This window comes from Podarcis liolepis, assembly GCF_965112155.1.
Source record: "Podarcis liolepis genome assembly, chromosome: 1".
Taxonomy (NCBI): Eukaryota; Metazoa; Chordata; class Lepidosauria; order Squamata; family Lacertidae; genus Podarcis; species Podarcis liolepis.
The window spans coordinates 98,061,648-98,082,090 of record NC_139554.1 but is presented as its reverse complement, the minus strand read 5'-3'; the positions used below and the strand labels follow the sequence as shown (position 1 = coordinate 98,082,090).

The following is a 20,443-nucleotide window of genomic DNA, read 5'->3' as shown; positions in this document are numbered from 1 at the left end:
GACATATTCCATCTGGCATAGAGCTTCTGTATCCCTTAGAACTCTTAAATGGACTGGTGATTTATTTTCCCTGTTATTGCATCACTGCAGTGGTCCAAGTTGCACCTGTGGTCTTCTGCCTTTCTCTGAGCTCTTAAGAAACAGAAGGCTTATCGCAGGTGCAAGGTATCCATCTGTGTACAAACCAGCAAATTCTAATCAGAGCTCAAGAAATGCTGTATGAGACCAAACGTTTATGTAGTCTATCATTCTGGGTACAAGAGTAACCAGCCATATGCTGCTGGAAAATGTACAAGTTCAGGTGTGGTGGGGAAAGGCTTTCTTATCTCTGTGTGAACAAAAATTCTATTTTTAGCAATAGTCTTTTATACCACTGATCTTCATAAACATTAAGGGGTAAAGGGTAAAGGGGACCCCTGACCATTAGGTCCAGTCGTGACCGACTCTGGGGTTGCGGTGCTCATCTCGCTTTATTGGCCAAGGGAGCCGACATACAGCTTCCGGGTCACGTGGCCAGCATGACTAAGCCGCTTCTGGCGAGCCAGAGCAGCACACGGAAACGCCGTTTACCTTCCTGATGGAGCGGTACCTATTTATCTACTTGCACTTTGACGTGCTTTCGAACTGCTAGGTTGGCAGGAGCAGGGACCGAGCAACGGGAGCTCACCCCGTCGTGGGGATTCAAACCGCCAACCTTCTGATCGGCAAGCCCACAGCGCCACCCGCATGTACAGTAGCATAATGACTAGGAATCAACTGTCTATGGAGTTAGTTCCATACACCAAAGGCAGCTTGAGACTTGCATTTTTCAGGTAGAAACTTATGCTGCACGACAAATTATGTTGGAGCTGAGAGGATGTTGAAAAGCAGTTTGTGATAGGGCACTAGGTTCAGCTGTCCTAGGAAGAAAGTAATGAAAGCTCCTACATGAGCTAAAGCAATTCTTTGGATTACAGACAATGATCATCGCAAGATAGGTAGTGATAGCTAGCAGAATAGGATGGATATATGGATAAGGATAATGCCATCTTGGCTAAGCAACTTGCAAGGGTGTGTAAGATTTTCCTCTGCCCTGCTCATTTGGATGAGAACTGCAAATACGCCTCAGTTCCGCACAACAGTGGCTTGTGCAGTTGTTCCCTGGAAGGCTACCTCTGGTTCATGACACATTCTGGTAATGACCTTGAATTCCACTTTTCCTATTCAGTGGCACACAATGGTAGAAGCTGGTCACCTTTCAGCAGCAGCAGTTGGTTCTGGTGGTACAGGTAGGGTATCTTTGCTCACCTGCCTTCTGAGGTATCTGCCAATTCCTGAAAGAGAGGGGGAGGAGGCATGGGGAATATAGCTCAAATTTAGTTCTCATTTCCACGTTGTTTGCTTCCAGAAAAACAACTCACCTGCAAATAACATAGAAATTAGTTCTAAACTTCCACTGTATTTCCAGACATGGGTTTTACATTGTGTGAAAACTCAATTATCATGTGGAAATTAACAGCTAAAAAATGGTGGGGACAGAGAATAAACTGGTGTGTGAATACAGACCCAGTAACAAATCTATAACTTTATTGTACCACACAATTTAAGAGAGAGAGAGACTGTATTTTGCTAGTGACTTCTGGTATCTTTGCCACACAGACAGGCAATTCAAATAACATTGTATCAAAACAACATTGGCTATAATCAGTATAAGTTCACTGCTAGGAAAGATTTTGTTGTTTAAAAAGAAATTACAGAAATTTCAGCTCCTGAGATCTAATTAAAATAATAACATGACATGTGTGTTTTTGGACTAGTGCCTTATGAATTGGCTGTTCTCTTTTTTCTCTGCCAAAACAATGTCATAGGAGCACACACTGCTAATTAGGAGAGGAAAAAACTGGCTTGAAATCAGCAGTCCTTTTGCCTTAACTTTTATGAAGGCGGGAAACATAGCTGAGTTTTCGCGGAATACCACTCAAACAGAAACAGGGGTCAGTCACACAAGTGATATGATGCATAACTTTAATGAACTGATATATCTTTTAGATTCATAAAATAGCTTGCCAGCATTAGAAAATAAATTATATGTCCAGACAAGCTTGAAATGGTGAACTATATTACTTATAAACACTTCATAATCCTGTTTATTTATTTTTACAAAGTGGTGATATTTCAAAAGGTTATTTATCACATTAGACTAGATGAACTAAAGCAAACTCATTTCATCCTGTACAGAAGGTGGATTGTATGCTGCAGTGCTCTTTCCTAATCATCTGTCTATAGAATTCAGGGGATTATGCAGATAGTTTACAGGTTTGTGCCAGGAGTGTAACCCAATCCAATCCATATTTGCTTGTGATTTTCTATCCAAACATGGCCCATCAGCCATTGATTGTCATTTTCTTCTTGACAGAAGGGGGAGTCTGCAGTCTAGGTGGGTGTGATGCAGTAATACTTGAGAGGTCATTCTAGGACTTTGGGCCTTCCTGCCTCATTGCTCTAATGCAGGCATGCCCAACTCCCAAGAGACTGTGATCTACTCCCACTATAAAAAAAACTGGCAGTGGGGATTAACCAAAGTTGTTGAGATTTTTGGGGGGAGCCAATGTAAGGGACAAGCATGATGAAAGGAACTGCACACAGCATGTATAGCTCTGCTCCAAAGGTTCTGCTGTTTCTTCTGCATCCAACATTGTTGTTTGCCCAGGGCTCTATATTGCCCAGGGAACTTCCCTGCCTAGAAAAGTCTCTTTGGTGCAGGCATTGTGCTGCAGACATGGCAACAAGGTGGGTGGGAGGGGCAGTGGAAGTTTGAAGGCAGGACTGAATGCATGACCCTGCATCCCTCTTCACTGTGCTTGCCATCTATATGTGGCTATGATTTAGGAAAATGGAAGAGATTAAGCATTAGCCGGTGTATAATGAGTAGGGCACTCCTTTGTTCATCTCAACAGAAGGTGATTGCACACCTTGTTAGACCTTGAAAGCTAACATTTACAAGCAAAACTGGGACTTTTGAGCCAATGTGATTGTGAAGGACCTTGACATGGAGGTGAGCTGGTACTTTCTGGCAACATGGCAGGCCGATGAGGCACAGTGTTTAAGCCAGAAGAACCAAGGTGTTTCAGAGTCCCATTGAAAAAGTTCTGGAGTTAAGCATAGAATGAAGTGCTTAATTTCCACTGATACTACTAATGGAATTTAGGTGAGCCCAGTTTTTCCATGGATCACAGCTGCTGTAGTTGCAGGGGCATGGTTTAGATTTACAATACGGGGCCATTGTCATCATCTGCATAATCTATATTAATGGGTTTTGAAATTCCTCTTCCATTGTAAGGTAATGTATTATAAACAGAAGTCGTTGTTAGTTCTTCAAGGTAGATTATCTTAAAGTGTGTGTGTTATTTTGTTGGAACTGAAAAGGTCACTCTGGGCCCATTCACCAATGGAACTCAAACCCCATACTTACGTATTTATTAAAGAGGAGAAATTAGAGTCTTCTGCCTTTCTCTGTTAGTTCAAGATAATAGGCAAGGACAATGAGAAGCAAGCATGTAATGGCTTTGGAATGAAGAGCTCCCATTCACAGAAGTTATTGTTCTCTCTCCTTAATAAAGTTATTATAGGAGCAGAATCATTAGTCACTCAGACCTTGCTTTACAGTTGGCTAACTCATGCAGAGAACTGCTCGTGCAAGTAATCCACTCACGTGAACAGTGCAATGTTAGAAGAGCGTTTTGTTATGAGATTGCCCCTTCTTTTCAGTGAATGGTATTCTCATGTCATCAGAACAAGGGACTACAATCTTAGAGGCGTTCAGTTTTTTATCCTTACAATGCCCAAACAAACAGACCACTCTAAAAAGTTATGTACAGATTTAGTATGTTAATAGGTTTTTGGAGCCTCTTCACAAAACTCTTCCAGCCCATGGCAGCTGCTGTTCTTGGGTCAGGCTGCCTGACTCTGGGCTGGTGATATGAAAACCAGCATCACTAGATGAACACAGCATGGATTAGTGGCTTTTACCATCCAGTTCCAAATGCCTGAAATTCGAAAGGTGCAATCAAGCCCCCAAATCTGATCCACACTGAGTTAGCATGTGGATGACTTCCGAGGGTTGAAAGAACTATGAAATGGGGGGGGGGGGCGGGGGGGCGGGAACCACTTCACAACTGAATCTGATGCAACTGAAGGAAATCTGATACAAAATCTGATGTAACTGAATAGTTTAATATAATTGCTGTTGTTTAAATATAAATGATACTTACAAGTTGTTTTGTTGCAGCTGTTTGCGAGCCGAAATGCCAGTTTGGAGGGAGATGTGTCAAGCCAAATGTTTGTGCCTGTAGAAGTGGGCATGGTGGTTCAAACTGTGGAAAGAAGGTACAGTAGTATTTCTGTAATGTTGATCCCCTATTCATAACATGGGGAAAGAACTATTGCAGAACGAACAAAACATTTTGGATGGTATCCAGCATTGTAGTTCCATTAGCATGAGGATTTATGTGTGTGCAATGGCACACACGCCTCAGCTTCCACAGATCTGCTGTGAAGGATTTGGGGAAACCCTGGAACAGATTTAGGGTGTGCACAGGGAGGGGAGGGGGGCATTCCACTGTTCATCCAGAAGTCTTTGCACTAGCAGAACTACTTCCCTGGATACTGCCCTTCATGTTTCCCTACATGTTTTTTCTTCTTAATATTTTTTATTTTAACCAGTCAGGCTTTGTGTGCCTCTTTCAATAACATGAAATCTCCTGAATCAAGCTTGACTATACGTTCAGCATCAGGGCAGAGAATCATAGTGTTTTCTACTATGTTTGGATAATGTAGTACGATACACTATGACAGCCTTTTCACATTCAATATTCTGGAACTGAAGTCACATCTTTAAACTCAGAATTACAGTTATTGATGCATTTCATTGACAGTGACATTCTCCCAGGAAAATAAAACTTCTATATTGACATTGGCATGCAGCAGATGCAGATAAGATGAAGCAAGACTCATTGTAATTTTCAGACTGCACAAAAACTATTTAAACTGGTCAACTGTAGCCAGCGGGGAAAATATACCTTGCATTTTCTGAAGTGCTCTATTTTATATCCTATTTTGACACCCTAGATTTCAGTGAGATAAACTGAAGCGATTGATTGCCTGTGTGTGTTTAAATTCAAAAGTTTTTATATATAGGTTTTTTCATGGTACAGTGAGAACTGACCTTTCTGTTATATCAAAACCAGAATTATCAGGTTTGTTTTCGAAACCATTGCTATGATTGCAAATGTGCAGTATGAGATCTGTCAGTTCACAAATGAAGTGGAACTGTGCTGTACTTTGTATAAAATATCAAATCAAATGCTGAGCATCCATTTTTCCTATCAGTGAACCATTGCACAGTAAATAGAATTTGGAGAAGCTTTAGCAGAAGCTTTAGAATATGAGAAATGCCATGCTACTGGGTCACTGCAGTGGTCACTAGCTCAGTTTATCTTGTCATCAACAGAAGTCAGTTCCAGAAAGAAGATTACAGCCCATTCCTAAGCATAGCTTACTTTGAACAAAGTCCAGCTGAATTTCAGTGAGATTATCTTCCTCGTAAGCATGTTCAGGATTGGCATCTAAAACGAAAAGTAAAAATAACAGCAGGTATTATAATCCACCTAAATCCTAATATTAATGCTAGCTTCTGACCACTTGGGATTTATCACATACACAAGCTTGTCACATACAGAAAAACTCTGTGTTCAATGCCCTGATCAGGCATTTTATTCCCAAGTTCATCCAGCGTGAGAAGGGGCATTGGTGAAGCCACACTTTCAACATGGCTGTCTGCAAGAGGGCCTTTTTGCTTACAAATGTATGTGTGAAAGCTTCCATCTGACCTGGAATCCTTGTATGTAACTATAATGGTCAAAGGCTTCCTCCCTGCAGGCATTCACACTGTATCTGTAGATGCTAGAGGGTGGGTCTAATTGGTATAACACCAGTTCCCAGTTCATGTGTTGGATAAATTTGTGAGGAAACAAAATTCAGCACCTTGGTTATGCACTTTTGAGACAAGGAGCAAGTAGGTAACATATATCTTTGAATTGTTCAACGCTTTCTAAATCCAGCTGCAATTAGATGCAATTTATATTCACCTTCACATAGAAAGTACATTGAACTTGATGATTTCTCAGTAAATCTGCTTAAGATCATGCTCCTAAAATGCTCTTTGAAAGCAATGGGACTTAAGTGATCAGCAACTTGTTCTTTGCTTTGATGACATTTAGTCATAACTAATTTTAGCTGTATCAGAGCCATTGTTTATACAGTTCTTGCAATAATAGAATACTATTAGGTTCAAAAAAGACTACACAAATAGAGTTCTGTCTTTATGTTGTGTTATATTTTTCTTATGAGTCTCAGGAAAAAAACATCTAGATGTGATAGGGGAAGCAAGCAAGTTCTCTTTAAAGCAAGATTTTGACCGAGCTTCCCTGGAATTCTCGCTGGCTTCTGAAAAGCTTGATTTTTTGAAACACCCCTTCAACCTGGGTCAGAAAGCAGAGCCAAAAGTCTAGACAGCGGTGGGGAACCTGTGACCCTTCATCAGTTGTTGTTGGACTACAACTCCTAAAGCCATCAGCGATTGGCCAACCAACCACATTTCTGATCTAATTTATCTCCTTTATGTACCAACCCTACCTAGTCAGCATCCTCTCACAACTTGATTTTAGTAGTTTATTTTTCACTTTTCTTTTCTCTTTCTCTCTCCTTCTCTTGATATCTTTTAGCAAGGGACATGGTCCATTACAAGTTGAGTGTGAGGAATTTCATATTACTGAAGTCCCCACAGCCAAGCCTTGTAATCAGGTTAGGGATGTGCCTGGCAGAGGAACAGAAGAGCCCATGGAAAACACCAAGACTCTTCCCAACTCTCTCTCCCACCACCAAATGGCAGGGATAAAGCATAATCACAGCCTGCCTTCATCTAGGCCTTTCCTTCCAAGCTATAAACACAGCATGACAGTGGAGTGGCTGACAATAGTGCAATCATGAGCTCTTGTCTCCTCTCTTAGCTTCCTTCTCTAAGAGGGCAGTATTTAAATGACATGGGACTACACGGCCTTGGTGCACACCCTGGGATGGTGGAGAGCCTAGCATGAGATTCAGCATGACGCCATCTTAGTAGAGTATGTCAGTTATCTCAATCCTCATAATGCCTGTCCCCCACCAAAGGCAAGGTTTCTTTGTTTTTGTAGAGGAGAATGTTACCCTAAGAATATCTGTTACCCTTCCCTCAATGAAGAGAGACTCGTCGAGAATTTGGCTTGATTCAATTGCTTCATGTCATTAAGGAGGTAGAAAATGTTTCCTATACCACTGGTGAAATTCCTGCTTGTTGCTAATTGATGGCTTGGAACAATTTCATATTCAGTTTGAGGGGGATATTTCCAGAAACCTATCTGTGAGAGATAGTTAAGGAGTCATGGAGTTGTCCTAGCCTTCTGCTTTTGTTCAGTTTAAGTTGGTTGAAGTTAGCGCTGCTGCATTGGTATTGTTCATTCCTTTGCAGCTTTTGGATTGAATGGGGTACAGGTGTTCAACTCCTTCAATCTGGATTAGAAAAGCAGAGAGCCCCCACAATGGGAAATAGCCAATCTAGAGTTTTGGCCCTGACTTCTGTCCCAGGAGGGAAGAAATTTCCCAAAGGATTTATAATGGCCTCCAGAAAGCAGGTCTGAATGGGAATTTGTGGCAAGAAATGTTCTTTTTACACTGAATTGGCTGAAGGACAAGGGCATGTGTAATTGCATCTTGGCACCTAAGTGAATCCCTGTCCCTCTTCTCATTTTAGCCTAGAAAGGGAAAAGTAATCACTGGATAGACAGGTTAGAAGATTGACTTCCTTCGCCTGAAACAAACCTCTGGTTTCATTGTCCAGTTAGTAGCACTAAAACATACACACACACAAACACAAACACAAACACAGTGTTTAGGTCTCTGCCAAATACTGGCTAATAAACTACAGGAGACAGGGATGATGAAAAAAATTAGTTCACATTTTAATGAGAAGCTACCTAATTTGAACTCCCCAAAATTATATGTATGCAGTGGAATGCAACTATTTTTCAATGTTTTCACTTATCTGAAAATTGCAATGCAGTTCTCTAACTGAATAATGTATTTAGGAAAAGTGTGCATAAAAATGTATATATTAGTAAATATAACACAAAAATGCAGTATGGCTTTTGAAATGTGTGCATTAGAGAAATACACACTAATATGATGATGGTGTGTCAAACTGAGCCAAAGACTAGAAAAATGAGAAGCTGAGAAATACCAAAATGGACATCTTCATCCATCCTAGAGAGAGAAGGATGACTTGCCTCAGTTATTCATTTGTTAGGGCAGAAGTGTCGTTTTTATTTTTAACATTTGATGTAAGTTTCATTTTTCCCCCTCAGGAAAGAAGGGGAGGGTTCTATAAAACTCTTATTTCTTTGTTTTCCTTTGTCCCCCCTTCACATATTTCCATTTGACGAGATATAATCAATTGAATTACATATTACAGACATGACAATGTGTGGCAGTGGTGCTAGGATATATGTTGGAGGATAAAGAATTTGTAATAGTATGCCAAACTGCAATAAGACAGTCCTTGCAAGATTCTGATCATTTAGCAATTTTGAGGTAAACATGAAGACAAATGCCCTTGCTAGCTTCTAAAAATCAAAACCGACAGACAGAAAGACTTGCTCATGAAAGAAGAAGAAAACGCTAACAAGCTAAGAACATAGCTGTTTTGTGGGTAATAATACTGCTTTTGCAATCATTAGCAAAAAGTCAGATGGAATACAGAAATTTAATCAGACACAACTGATTTATGGAGTTTTTGTACCTGGAAGCTTTCTTGAAATTTGCAGCACTTTGCAGCTGAAGGTAGACATTCTATAAAGCCATGCATGAGCTTTTATGTTCTCTCACATTCTTCTCTAGAAAATGTATTGGGCCAAATCCGATGTAAGAGTTGCACTGGCGGCAGCAAGTCCAGTTTACTCACTAGGTGGCCTTTGGCAAGCCTGTCTCCCTCCCTCCCTCCCTCTCCCTCTCCACATCAGCTCCTCCTGTCTGCAATATAAAGGATAATAATATTGACTTATCCCACCTGGGGCTGGGGAACCTCTGTGCCCTCCCCAAGTTTTAGTTGGGCACCGACTCCCATTAGCCCCCATTCCATCATGGGACAGGATGATGGAATTGCAGTTAGACAACATCCAGTGAATATCCCTGCTTTATAGATTTATTGTAAGAATTATAACTAGATAATGTATGTGTAGCATGTTGAATGCTTGAAAACCACATACAAACATTAAGTGTTCTTTATATTAAATATGTAATATGAATATTTAATATTCTTTATATTAAATCACAGGAAAACAATTTGCACCATCAAATATTATATATCCAGGTTTGATACCGAAATACTACACTTGATAGTATCATATATGGAGTATATGTGTGTCATGTCAGATGCAGAGAGATCCAGCAGTCCTCTCCTCCTAGAGATGAATAATCCCCCGACTCTTTTGTCCTGCACATTTAGTGGATTTATAGGTCTCTTGTAGTCCTGCAAGACAAAAGCTCTTTCTGTCACCTAATATCATGTTTGGGGGACTGAGAAGATTTACTTCCACCCTTAAACTAAGATGCTTTTTACTGACAAACCTCCACAGCGTAGAAATGGGCTGAGCACATTCAAACTCATATAGGCAAGGTGTCAACAGTCTCACTGTGTCATATGGAAAATAGCAAATTGGTTTTGTAGACACTCCTGCTTTAGAGGAAAGAAATTTAATTCCAGCTTCAGAACTGTCAACCCCACTGCAAATAACAGAGTCAAAGCCAAACCATTTCAGCAATATAGTTATTTTCCTCTGTTGGAATGATGGAGGAGAAATCAGCCGTTGCTACATGATACCCTCATGGGTGCGTGTTTTGGAAGCAGATCTGTCACATTGTTCCACAATAAAGACAGCCACTACAGGTGAAATTATTGGACAATTATAACACTTGTTAGTTGCCTGCTTGGATCAAATTCTGAAATGTGGAGTAGTTGCAGTATCGTCATAATTAAAGAGAAAAAAGGGGGGTTAAGAAAAAACCAGACAGAAGCCATGCCATTACTACATTAGAATATTTCATACTTGTTTTGTGACAATGTGGGTGTAGGCCTGTTTGTCACCTAATCCCTTCAGCAGCTGAATCCTCATTTCTGTTTCACAGCTCCCCATAGGATGAAGAAAACAGCAGAAGGACAATGAAGACATTCATTTTGATGCTGAAATGCTAAGACTCCCTCCTTTCTTTTAGAGTTGGCAGACAATGCACTATAGAAACATAGCTAAATTTCTCCCTCCTGCCTCCACTCATGGCAAGCATTAAGTCATGTTGAGAAATTACTGATTCCAGAACATACTCGAACAGCTTTAGCTAGTTGCCTGTGTCACATTAGGTGACACCATTCTCAATCTCAATATATATATATATATATTGCAGCATAGTACCAATACCTCAGTTACTCACTGACTGCAAGTGCCTATTTCAACTGTGACTTGCAGAGTGTTTTAGAAAGGCTGTCGCTTTCTGCTAACTTTGGGTTCTATAGAGAAGCCAACATTGAGGATGTTGGGGTGTACCCTAATCCATTTTTCTTGTTCTTCTTGTTTGCTCTGGCCTGCATTGCACACCTCCTGAATTCAAGTTTTACCTGTAAAATTTCTACAATTAACTCCAGAACAAGAGCACACACCAATTCTCTTTAGTTTTACAAAAGAAAGCAGGTGAGATTGAAGTGAGTAGGAGACACACATGTAGGCCCCATCTCCAGTATCCCCACATACACCAGTGGGGAGGAATGGGGAAGAAATTAAAATTCATTCAATACATATACATTTAAAACAGACTCCATCAAATTCACATTTTCCAAAACAATATGGGACCTGAAGCACAGGTACCCTTAAAATTCACACTTATCTGAACTTTGCAATGCAGTTCTCCTACCAAACAATGCTTACAAAAATGCATATTTTAGGAGAAAGTTTGCAAAAAGTGAAGCTTTTCATGAAAATAGCATACAAAAATGTATTATATCAGGGGAAATTGCTTGCAAAAAATCTGTACATTAAGTCAAAACGGCATATGGAAAGGTGTTTATTAGGAGAACTTTGCACTAAAATGCTGATGAACTCTCACAAAGAATTTTTGGTAAGGAAATCACAAATGGCTGTGCAGAACTGAATTTAAGCTTTGACAAATGAGAAACTGAGAAAATCAAAACTGACAGACTCTTCCATTCCCACCAGTAAGGAATGGAAATCCACTCTGCAATTAAATTCTCTAAACTATCAGGGTTCCTGGATGATGGGACCACATTTAACTGAATGTAGTTGGAATCTCCCTGCAGACCACGGTTAAAAGGAAAGGGGTTGGGACCGTATAGTTTCCAGTGCTCCCTGCAGAGTTAGAGTCCTCACACATTCTTAAGAATGCTTGAATATGGCTGCAGTTTATATCTGCTCAGTTCCATCAGTTACTTTTCCACACATAAAACATATACTATCAATATGCAGGTGTGCAATGATAAAACACTTCTAAAAGAAGAGCATTTGTTATTTGAGCATATGTATGCTTGCAACTTTTCTTTCCTGCACTGTTTTACTGAGGCACAGGGATTGGAATGCCTGTGGCTCCTTAACCCACACAGGCTTAAATCAAGGATGGTGTTGGGGTGTAACTGCTATTGCAGGAGGTTTGTAAGCACATTCCACTGAATGCCAAATACATGATGATCTAAAGAGAGACCTGCATGCCTTGGGACATTGGAGTGAGTGGAGCCTGTGTGTACAGATTAAGCCCATGTGAATTCAGGCAAACATCTAAACAGGACTTATGTGTATCTTTAACACACTAGAACAAGCACATCAGCCTTGCTTTTTTTGCTGTGTTTTATCAATGGCGCACATGCACAGTAGCAATACCAAGGGAGAAAAGAAATATGAAGGAACTGAAAGCAGGGGCAAACTGAGTTCAGCGTGGACTCAATTTAAATATAAAAACATCTTATTTAAAAACTAAAAAGAACCCCCACATTGTCTTGGACTGTAGACTTTCTTGCTTGGCATGGCATGGGCGCAGTGCTGGCCTGGTGGAGCAATCTCCCCTCTCTTCCTCCCTGCACTGTTCTGTGGGTTCTCCTAATCCCCCTGAGTCAATTCTGGGAGGTACAGGTGTGGGGGGGGAGTTGCACTAGCAGAAGTCCTTGCATGGGCTTACACTAATGGGACCCGTTAGTTGAATCCGGCCAATGTGCTTTGGGACAGTCACAAATAGAACCATAATGTGTGAACAATGCTTTTCATGAGTAACCCCACAACAGCAGCTTCTATGGATGCAGCAGTATGCTGTTTAATCACAAGTGATCTATGGAACTGATGCCAAGATGCTGTGGCATTTTTGTGATAGGCTGGGTTGCTTCACACCAGCTGAGTAGACATTCCAACAGTGCTTTGGATCACAAGATACAGAATCTTTGCAGAAAATGGATGTGAATGTGTCCTTTTAATGCTAAGAAATTTATAATCATTAATGCAGATTATTTTCTACTTAAAGTGTTTCAGTTCCTGTAGCTGTTAAGTATATTTCTTTGCATATTGCCACCTGCCTTTTCAATATGAGAACAATGTTTGTTTTGTACTACTTTTGCAAAGACTAAAATGTTTTATGTAATTGTACTCTTTTCTTTGAATAAATATTATTTTTGTCCCTCAATTTGCCTCCCCTCCCCAGTTCTTTCTTTGTTCTCTTCTATTTTCATGAATTCTTGTCATCTCTACAAAATTGTGCAGAGGGAAATATGAAACACAAAGAAACTCATGGCACCGGCATATTAGAGAATGTTATTCTAGATAAATCTGTGATGTGCACATAGAAATACAATTGTTATTCTAGCCTCACTGACCTCCCATCCATGCTACATGAAGAAAGGACCTTTTACTGAAGGAGAATTACACTTCCGTGGGTTGTCCAAAACTGGGAGATGGTGAGTTTGGAACTGAGTTTGAAACTTCAATTCAACGCTTCCAGGAAGGCACTAGAGCAGAAGGTTGGCAACAGATGAGTGTTGCAAGATTAAATTGATGGTAGCAATTATGTCTTTCTTCAACTACAGGGAGAATCAATAAAAAAAGAAGCTATATTACCTTGCTTCCATTATGCCCATGATGGGCAGTGTTGATGAATAGGAAGTCCTTGCCAAGCTTGGATTTGGGACCTAAAGTAGATTTCATTCCCACAGTACATCTCACTAGTTAAGTTAATGTGCCTCATTGTTTGTATTTTAATATAGCAAAATTTAATCTCTGCTGGAGATGGGCTGGACAGAGAGAGATCATAAAGGAAGGATGGGAGAGACTGCCAAGGAACAGGCCAAACGTTGACTTCCAAACTTATAGAAGCTTGTAATGTACTGATGGCACTGCACAAATATGCCTTATCGTATTGCTCTTGGGAAGCTGTAGTTCACGCCACCACCTTTGGCAGAGAAAAAACTTGGAAAGTCAAGCACACACATTCACCTCTGCCAATAAAACACAAGGTTAAAGCAGGTTTTAGATCTTGATGAGGGATGGTAACTCCCCAAAGTGACTGCTAGAAGCAGTTAAGAGAAATCACCCAAACAGACAAAAGATACCAGCATAATGCTGCAAAGTCTGATGGTCTGGTTACATAGCTCAGAGCAACCACTGAGCTATGTGCAAGTAGCATCAAAAAAACTTCAGTGTATGTGTCCACTGTGCAGAATCTGTGTTGCTTATGTACAGTGGTACCTCGGGTTACAGACGCTTCAGGTTACAGACGCTTCAGGTTACAGACTCTGCTAACCCAGAAATATTACCTCTGGTTAAGAACTATGCTTCAGGATGAGAACAGAAATTGCGCAGCGGTGGCTCAGTGGCAGGAGGAGGCCCCATTAGCTAAAGTGGTACCTCAGGTTTAGAACAGTTTCAGGTTAAGAACAGACCTCCAGAACGAATTAAGTTCTTAACCCGAGGTACCACTGTATCTAAAAGCCTGACTGTGCATATTGGTACACGTCCCTTTCTTCTTTAAGTAGAATATTACTATACTTCACTGTTCTTATCATATATCCTCACAATAACCTTCTGTGACAGTTGGAAATAACTACAGCTATGCCAATGTTTTCACTGAAAGCTTCAGAGTGGATGGTGTTCTATAGTTGGGATACCACCACAGAAAATGCCTTATTGCATGCTATGCCACCAGTCTGTGCCTTGAGACCCCAGGTTTTGCTTCTCTTCTGTATAATAAAACCAGGGGGTGGGCTGATTTCCAGGAGAGAGGCAGCAGAGGAGACAAGATATTCTTTCCCCACCTACTGTTTTCTTTCCAGAATAGCCCTTGCCTCAAGCTGGTTTTGTAAGCTGCAATCCCCTACCTGTACACTGGACAGAACCATGGGTTTGGGGTTCCAGTAGGGAACAGGGAGGCATGGGAGAAAGGTTGTTGGAAGGGGAAGGACTTGGTACCCTTTCCTATTACTGCCACTTCTCCCTTTAAAATAATTCCCCCTTCACTATGTTTCAGAGGGAAAGCAGATTTGAGGACATAAGCTAATGTTGGGATTTTCTTTTCTGTGCCAGGATTTCAAAGCTGAACATACGTAATCAAAGATTGTGGCTGGATTTAAAAAAAAACCCAGCTTCACAGCTCTACACATCTAAGAAAGGACATATCTAGGCATATAGACTACATCTCAGTGTTGAGACTGTCAGCAGTGACATATCTTTTGTACACTTATCATTATATTCCTCCTGCAGATGCCCTTTTGCTGTGAAAACCTCCTGCCCTCTTCTCCATTTGCTTATCATTTTCACCTCAGGTCTATTATATCCAGATTAGGCAGTAAGCAATTCTTTTAGCCTTTGGAACTGTAAATAAATGATACCTATGTTGAAAATATTTTATATTACATCTCAGCAATACTTTACAGCAATTCCCAAAATAACTCAACAATATATAATACGCCTTAGATTTTTCTGATTTAGCTGTGTGAAAATGCTGAATTATTATTATCAGCTGGTGCCATTTTAATCTTGGTGAAGAATGGATCTAACTATCTTCATTGCCTATTCTATGTTGCCCATATATTCAAAAGTCTGATGGTCCAACTATGTACAAACCTCTTTCTTCTTTAGATATAATAATGCTATGTTTTACTGTCCTTATATACCCTCACAAAAGCCAAAGGCAGTTGATCTGTACCCTCAGTGAATAGAGGGTTCATGATAGAGTAACATTTTCAATGAGCATAGCTAGCTATAGTTTATTTTTCTTTAAAACCCACACAGAAATGTGTACAAGGATACCAGCTTTCCCTCAACTAATGTTTTATTTAAAACACCACATGTATATATTTGGAAGCCAATGCAAACCACACTACTATGAATATAAATTAACTCCGGAGACAGTGAGAACAAAGTAAATCATCAAGTAAAGAAGAAGGAAATAGCGACTAAAGCATTGCATGGAGGTGTTAATAGAACATCTTGACTCCATGGCAAGAGAACAAAAATGGAACTAGGTGTGGCACAACTGCAACAAAATCAGCCATGGTCACTTGCATTGTAGTACCTGAAAACAAAAAGAGAGAGAGGGAGAAAGGAAGAGACTGTCCTTGTTCTTCTCACCTTTAATATCATATATTCCAGAAGGTAAAGAACCAAGCTATCCAAGAGAGTTTCTGAGAAATGCATAAAAGCCAACATCGGGGAGGGAAACAACTTCCATATTTCACATGAAAGTCATAAGAATGCAACCAAGCGAATGGAAATTTACATTAGAATAAATCATTGTTCATAATTGCCATGTAATTGAAGCCTTTCACAAATTCAGAATGTGCAATACAAAGGACATGTCCTCCCTGGAGAAAGAGCTAGGAATTCAAATCAAGCATCTGGATGTTGCAAAACTAAATGAACAATGCAAAAAGGAAATGATCTATGGACACACTTGGAAAAGAAATCTCCCTTCTTATCTGCATTGAAAAGTATAACCTGGGAAGCAACAGTCCAGTCCAGAGAACTAATCTTGCTCTAACACCTGCAGTGGTAAGAAGGTTAATCCAGTCATCATGGCCATTCAGTATTTGGCTTCCTGCTTAAAACCTACTCCACTGGGTCCACTGAAAACTAAGCTGCAGGATAATATAATGAAAAGATAATAAATTTGGGCTTAATTCAAACACGAGACCTACCAAACAGCTTCTGCCTCTTTGCCAGTTCCCCACCTGAATTTGCCAGGAAATTTGCTTATCTCAGAGCCAAACTAATGGATGTTTCTTTATTGAGGGCAGCTCAGCTCTGTTTAGCACAAAAGAAGTGAACATCAGGGATATGGTTGATGGACTATTGCTTCCAAAAAGACTACCACTCCCATTATCCTTGACCACCATGTTGGTAGCTATCACTTACTGCTTTCTCCACAGCTAGTTTTATAACCTCCATGTCTTCTCTTACTTGCCTTTTCTCTAAACTAAAAAGGCCCAGATGTTGTAGTACTTCTTTATTTGGTCTACCCCTTTGATCATTCTGATTGCCATTTTCTGAACCTCTTTCACTTCTACAAGACACTTTCTCAGATGAGGTGACCATAACTGTACCTGGTATTCTAAGTGCAGTACAAAAAAGCAAGGCAGTCAAGTTTGCTGATGACCCCAAATTTCTCCAACTATGCACATTTCTGCATGCAAGTTTCCCTAATATAACATTTTTGCAAAGCAATTCTCACTGATATACCATATTTTTGTAAGTTCCTTTCACTAATATATGCATTTCTAGACACACTTTACCCTAGTATATTCATTTTTGTGCATATTACTTGGCTGGATGTTGCAAAATTCAGAGTAGTGTGAATTTATGAAGGATGGCTGTGTTTCAGTTGCGTACTGTTTTGGAAAGTATGAATTAGGTAGATTCACCTTTCAATGTCAACTGAATTGAATTTCTTCCCCGTTCCTAGGAGTCAAAAACCTTTATCAATATACTGCAAATCAAAGATCATTAGATCATAATCTACCTTCCGCCAATCCTTGGCTTACACTAACTGACAAGCAGTTCATTGGCAGAGCACATGTTCTACGTGGCATTCAATCCTTGGCATCTATTACTATTACTAATTTATTTTATTTATAGCCTGTCTGTTTTCCAGAACCAGAGGTCAAGGCAGCTCACAAAAACTGAAACAAACATGAACAAAACACAGAAAACTAAAAAACAGATAAAATATCATTGTTACAAATTAATTAAGCTACAATAGAATTAAAATGATATAAAAACAGATATATTAAAATACGGGTAGTAAAAACAGCACAGCACTGTTAAAATCCCTTTCCTTAAATGCTGGAATAAAACAAAAGCTTGCAGGAATAAAACAGTCTTCACTGGCTGGTGATAGGATCCTGGAGTCTTCCTTAGCCATATTTAGAACTGCCAAGTATTCAATGCCAAGTAGAGCATGTGATCTACCAAAGATCTATGACCCTTGCCTACAAAAAAAGTACAGTCTCCCTTTCCCCTCCAGCAAGAAGCAGTGGCGGAGGAAGCCGCTCGGGTGCCTGGGGCGGCGCACCCAGGGGCGGGGCAAGCCACCCATAGGGACGGGGCGCACTGTGGGGCCTCCGGAGTCTGCCTGCCTCCACCCACTCAGCCGCCCTACAGCTGAGAGGGAGGCAGTGTGCGAACCGTTTGGAGCAGAGTGGAGCCTGCAGAAGCCCAAGCTTCTCCCAAGAAAGACCTCATGCAGGCCTCATGGTGAGTGCTGCCCGGCAATTTGTCACCCCCCTCAGTGGTGACACCCGGGGCGACCCGCCCCACCACACTCTCCTTCCTCCGCCCCTGGCAAGAAGAGTCCTACCAGAGGCTCAAACCCACAGCTGCACAAAGACCACATCATTCTTTCATCAGCTGAGAAGGCAACTAACCTTATTTCAGTATAGGCTGGTATTTCAGAAGAGTCCTGGCTTTACCTCCCTCTGAATTGCTTTCTATTCAACATTTCTTTACCCAGCCAAGAAAAGAAACAATAACTATGAAATAATTAAGCTGCTGTTGCTACCATTTGAAGAGGAAGAAAGATTGTTATTGCTGTCACTACTTCAGCTGAAATATAAATACTTGAGAGGCATATGGATACCATAATGATGAGAGCTATTGATAAGTGGATACGGCTTTTTTGAAAACTGTGGCTATGAATTGAGAAGGCCTGTGGCACAGGATGATTAGTTACCCAGATAAACGCAGCATATGTTAAAGGATATGTTTTTGTTGGTTGTAAAGTAAGACAAAATGTCTGTATTTAAACAAGTAAAAAGCAGAGATAGCGGCTGGTACCATATATCTTACATACAACAGATAGAAGGAAAGAAAAACATTTCAATGATTTTTCTTCCTGCAAAAAGAACTGGTGGAGGGGGAGTGACTGGCAGGCAAGCAGAGAAAAATAAGCTAAAGGGGGGAAGATTCCCAAGGCCAGCTGCCATCACATTGGCAACCCACTTTATCAACATCACTGTGTGGTGGTGGTGGTGGTAGTGGTGATGATGTATCTGATCTATGAAAGCATACGCCATGAATACATCTCTGTTAGTGTTTAAGGTGCCACAAGATTGTTGATTGTTATTCCTGGAAGGGACTGACATATCTGGATGATAATACTAGTCATAGTTGTAGTAGTAATTATTATTATTATTATTATTATTATTATTATTATGTTTTCAATAATAATAATAAGCACACACATAAGATGTCTTGCATAAAATCAACACAGTGCAAAATAAGTTTAAAATGTAAAATAAAATCAACCCAAAAATGCTGTTGAATTTTCATAAGGCCCCTTTTTCTTTCTTTTTTTAAAAAAACCCGCAAGCTGATGTGTAAATGCGGAGAACTGAAAAATATTGGAAAAATAAGAAACTTAAATTCACAATTTTGTCTGTCCTGACTCAACATCTCACCTAAGAAGCCATTAACTTCCTTGCTTCCCCCAACATTGACCTCTTGATTAACCCATCAAGGGCAAGAGAAGACATTCTGGTTGGGGAGTCCTTGCACAGAGCCGCAGTCGCAACACAACATGAACAAATTATATTCTATATATAATATTCTATATATATTATAATTATATTGGGATAATTCATCAAAGGAGGCCTCCCTGATTTTACAGTAGTTGATACAATGATTGTTATGTAGGCCATCCAAGCAAGGCAAGACCTGCCTGGGTGTGGGATGAAACAACTTCCCTAAGGTAGCACCATGGGGAAGATAGATGACGGTAGGGATTGGTGTCTAAAGACTAAACGTTTACCCTATGGGAAGGAGACACAGAATCTGCTTCAGGCAAAATGTATTGGGCCAGCACTGCACTCAGATGGCAATTCTAACTCAGCTGTATGGAGAACATAACACTAACCCGTTTCAGCTGCTCCTTCCCAGCAGTGATTCACATGGTGACACTTTTTCAATCACTGTGGTCACACAAGTCTCCACCAGAAAGAACTGTTAGTGTAGCCAGATAAAGGCCAGCTCAAAAATTTCCTCTCCATGTTGCTGCATCCCTGGAGTCACTCCATGTGGAGAAACTTTCAACCATCTGGATGGCTGTTTGTCACCAGACAATAGTTATAAATGAAAATATTTAAACTTGCTGAATTGAAGCCCAAGGAAAATAACACTGAATCTAATCCACATAATATTCTGTCCTGGAACATTCACATCACCTGTTCCTTCCACTCCTGAAGTATATAACATGTTTCCTTTGTACTAGCAACATACTGATATATGCAATTTAATTCCTTTAAATTTTCTTATTGCCTCAAAAACGCCTTTAAATCTGAAGACAGGTCAAGAGTGTTCCTTTCCAAAGGAGAACAACAGCACATGAAGGTCTCCCTGGAAGAACTCTCATTACACAGAGAGGAGTGACCACTGGGGTTAATGCTGTGATTCATTCAGCCAAGCGCTAAAGAACCGAGATTAACTAGTGCTGGCGCTTACAATGCAAGAAACAATATGAGTGGCACAAGCATTCTGTGGGCTGAATCGAGTGTTTGACACAAAAGGACTGACAAAGATTTCTTCTCAGAGAGAGATAATTAGGGGGCATTCAACAAGCACATGTTTGCCTTTATGTGCACATAAAGAAGTGTATATTTCTATGGGTTGTTATTGCAGTTTTTAAGCATTTCATTCTGGAGAAGTATCTGCACTGAAGTCAGCAAGGGAGCTACTGACTTGAATACTGCCGCTGAAGTCATCATGAGAGCCTTTTAGCCCATCCTAGCACTCAAGTTGAGGGTGGGCCAGCAAAATAGAAAATTTATATAAAATGTTTCTGTGGC

General features: G+C 40.3%; 1 protein-coding gene and 1 long non-coding RNA gene across 2 annotated transcripts in view; one reads left to right on the top strand and one right to left on the bottom strand.

Moving 5' to 3' along the window:
* Positions 1-12,798, top strand: part of LOC310701736 (von Willebrand factor D and EGF domain-containing protein-like) — a 202,255-nt gene extending 189,457 nt beyond the window's left edge. Inside the window, exons 29-30 of the mRNA XM_083493050.1 lie at positions 4,268-4,365; positions 10,255-12,798. Coding sequence (XP_083349176.1) covers positions 4,268-4,365; positions 10,255-10,269 — 113 coding nt within the window. The 3' untranslated portion in view covers positions 10,270-12,798. The remainder of the gene's footprint in view (positions 1-4,267; positions 4,366-10,254) is intronic.
* LOC310703353 overlaps positions 4,250-20,443 on the bottom strand; it is a 103,073-nt gene continuing 86,879 nt past the window's right edge. Inside the window, exons 2-3 of the long non-coding RNA XR_014524091.1 lie at positions 5,538-5,603; positions 4,250-4,352 (exon numbers count right to left, since the gene is read on the bottom strand). This is a non-coding gene — a long non-coding RNA (uncharacterized lncRNA). The remainder of the gene's footprint in view (positions 4,353-5,537; positions 5,604-20,443) is intronic.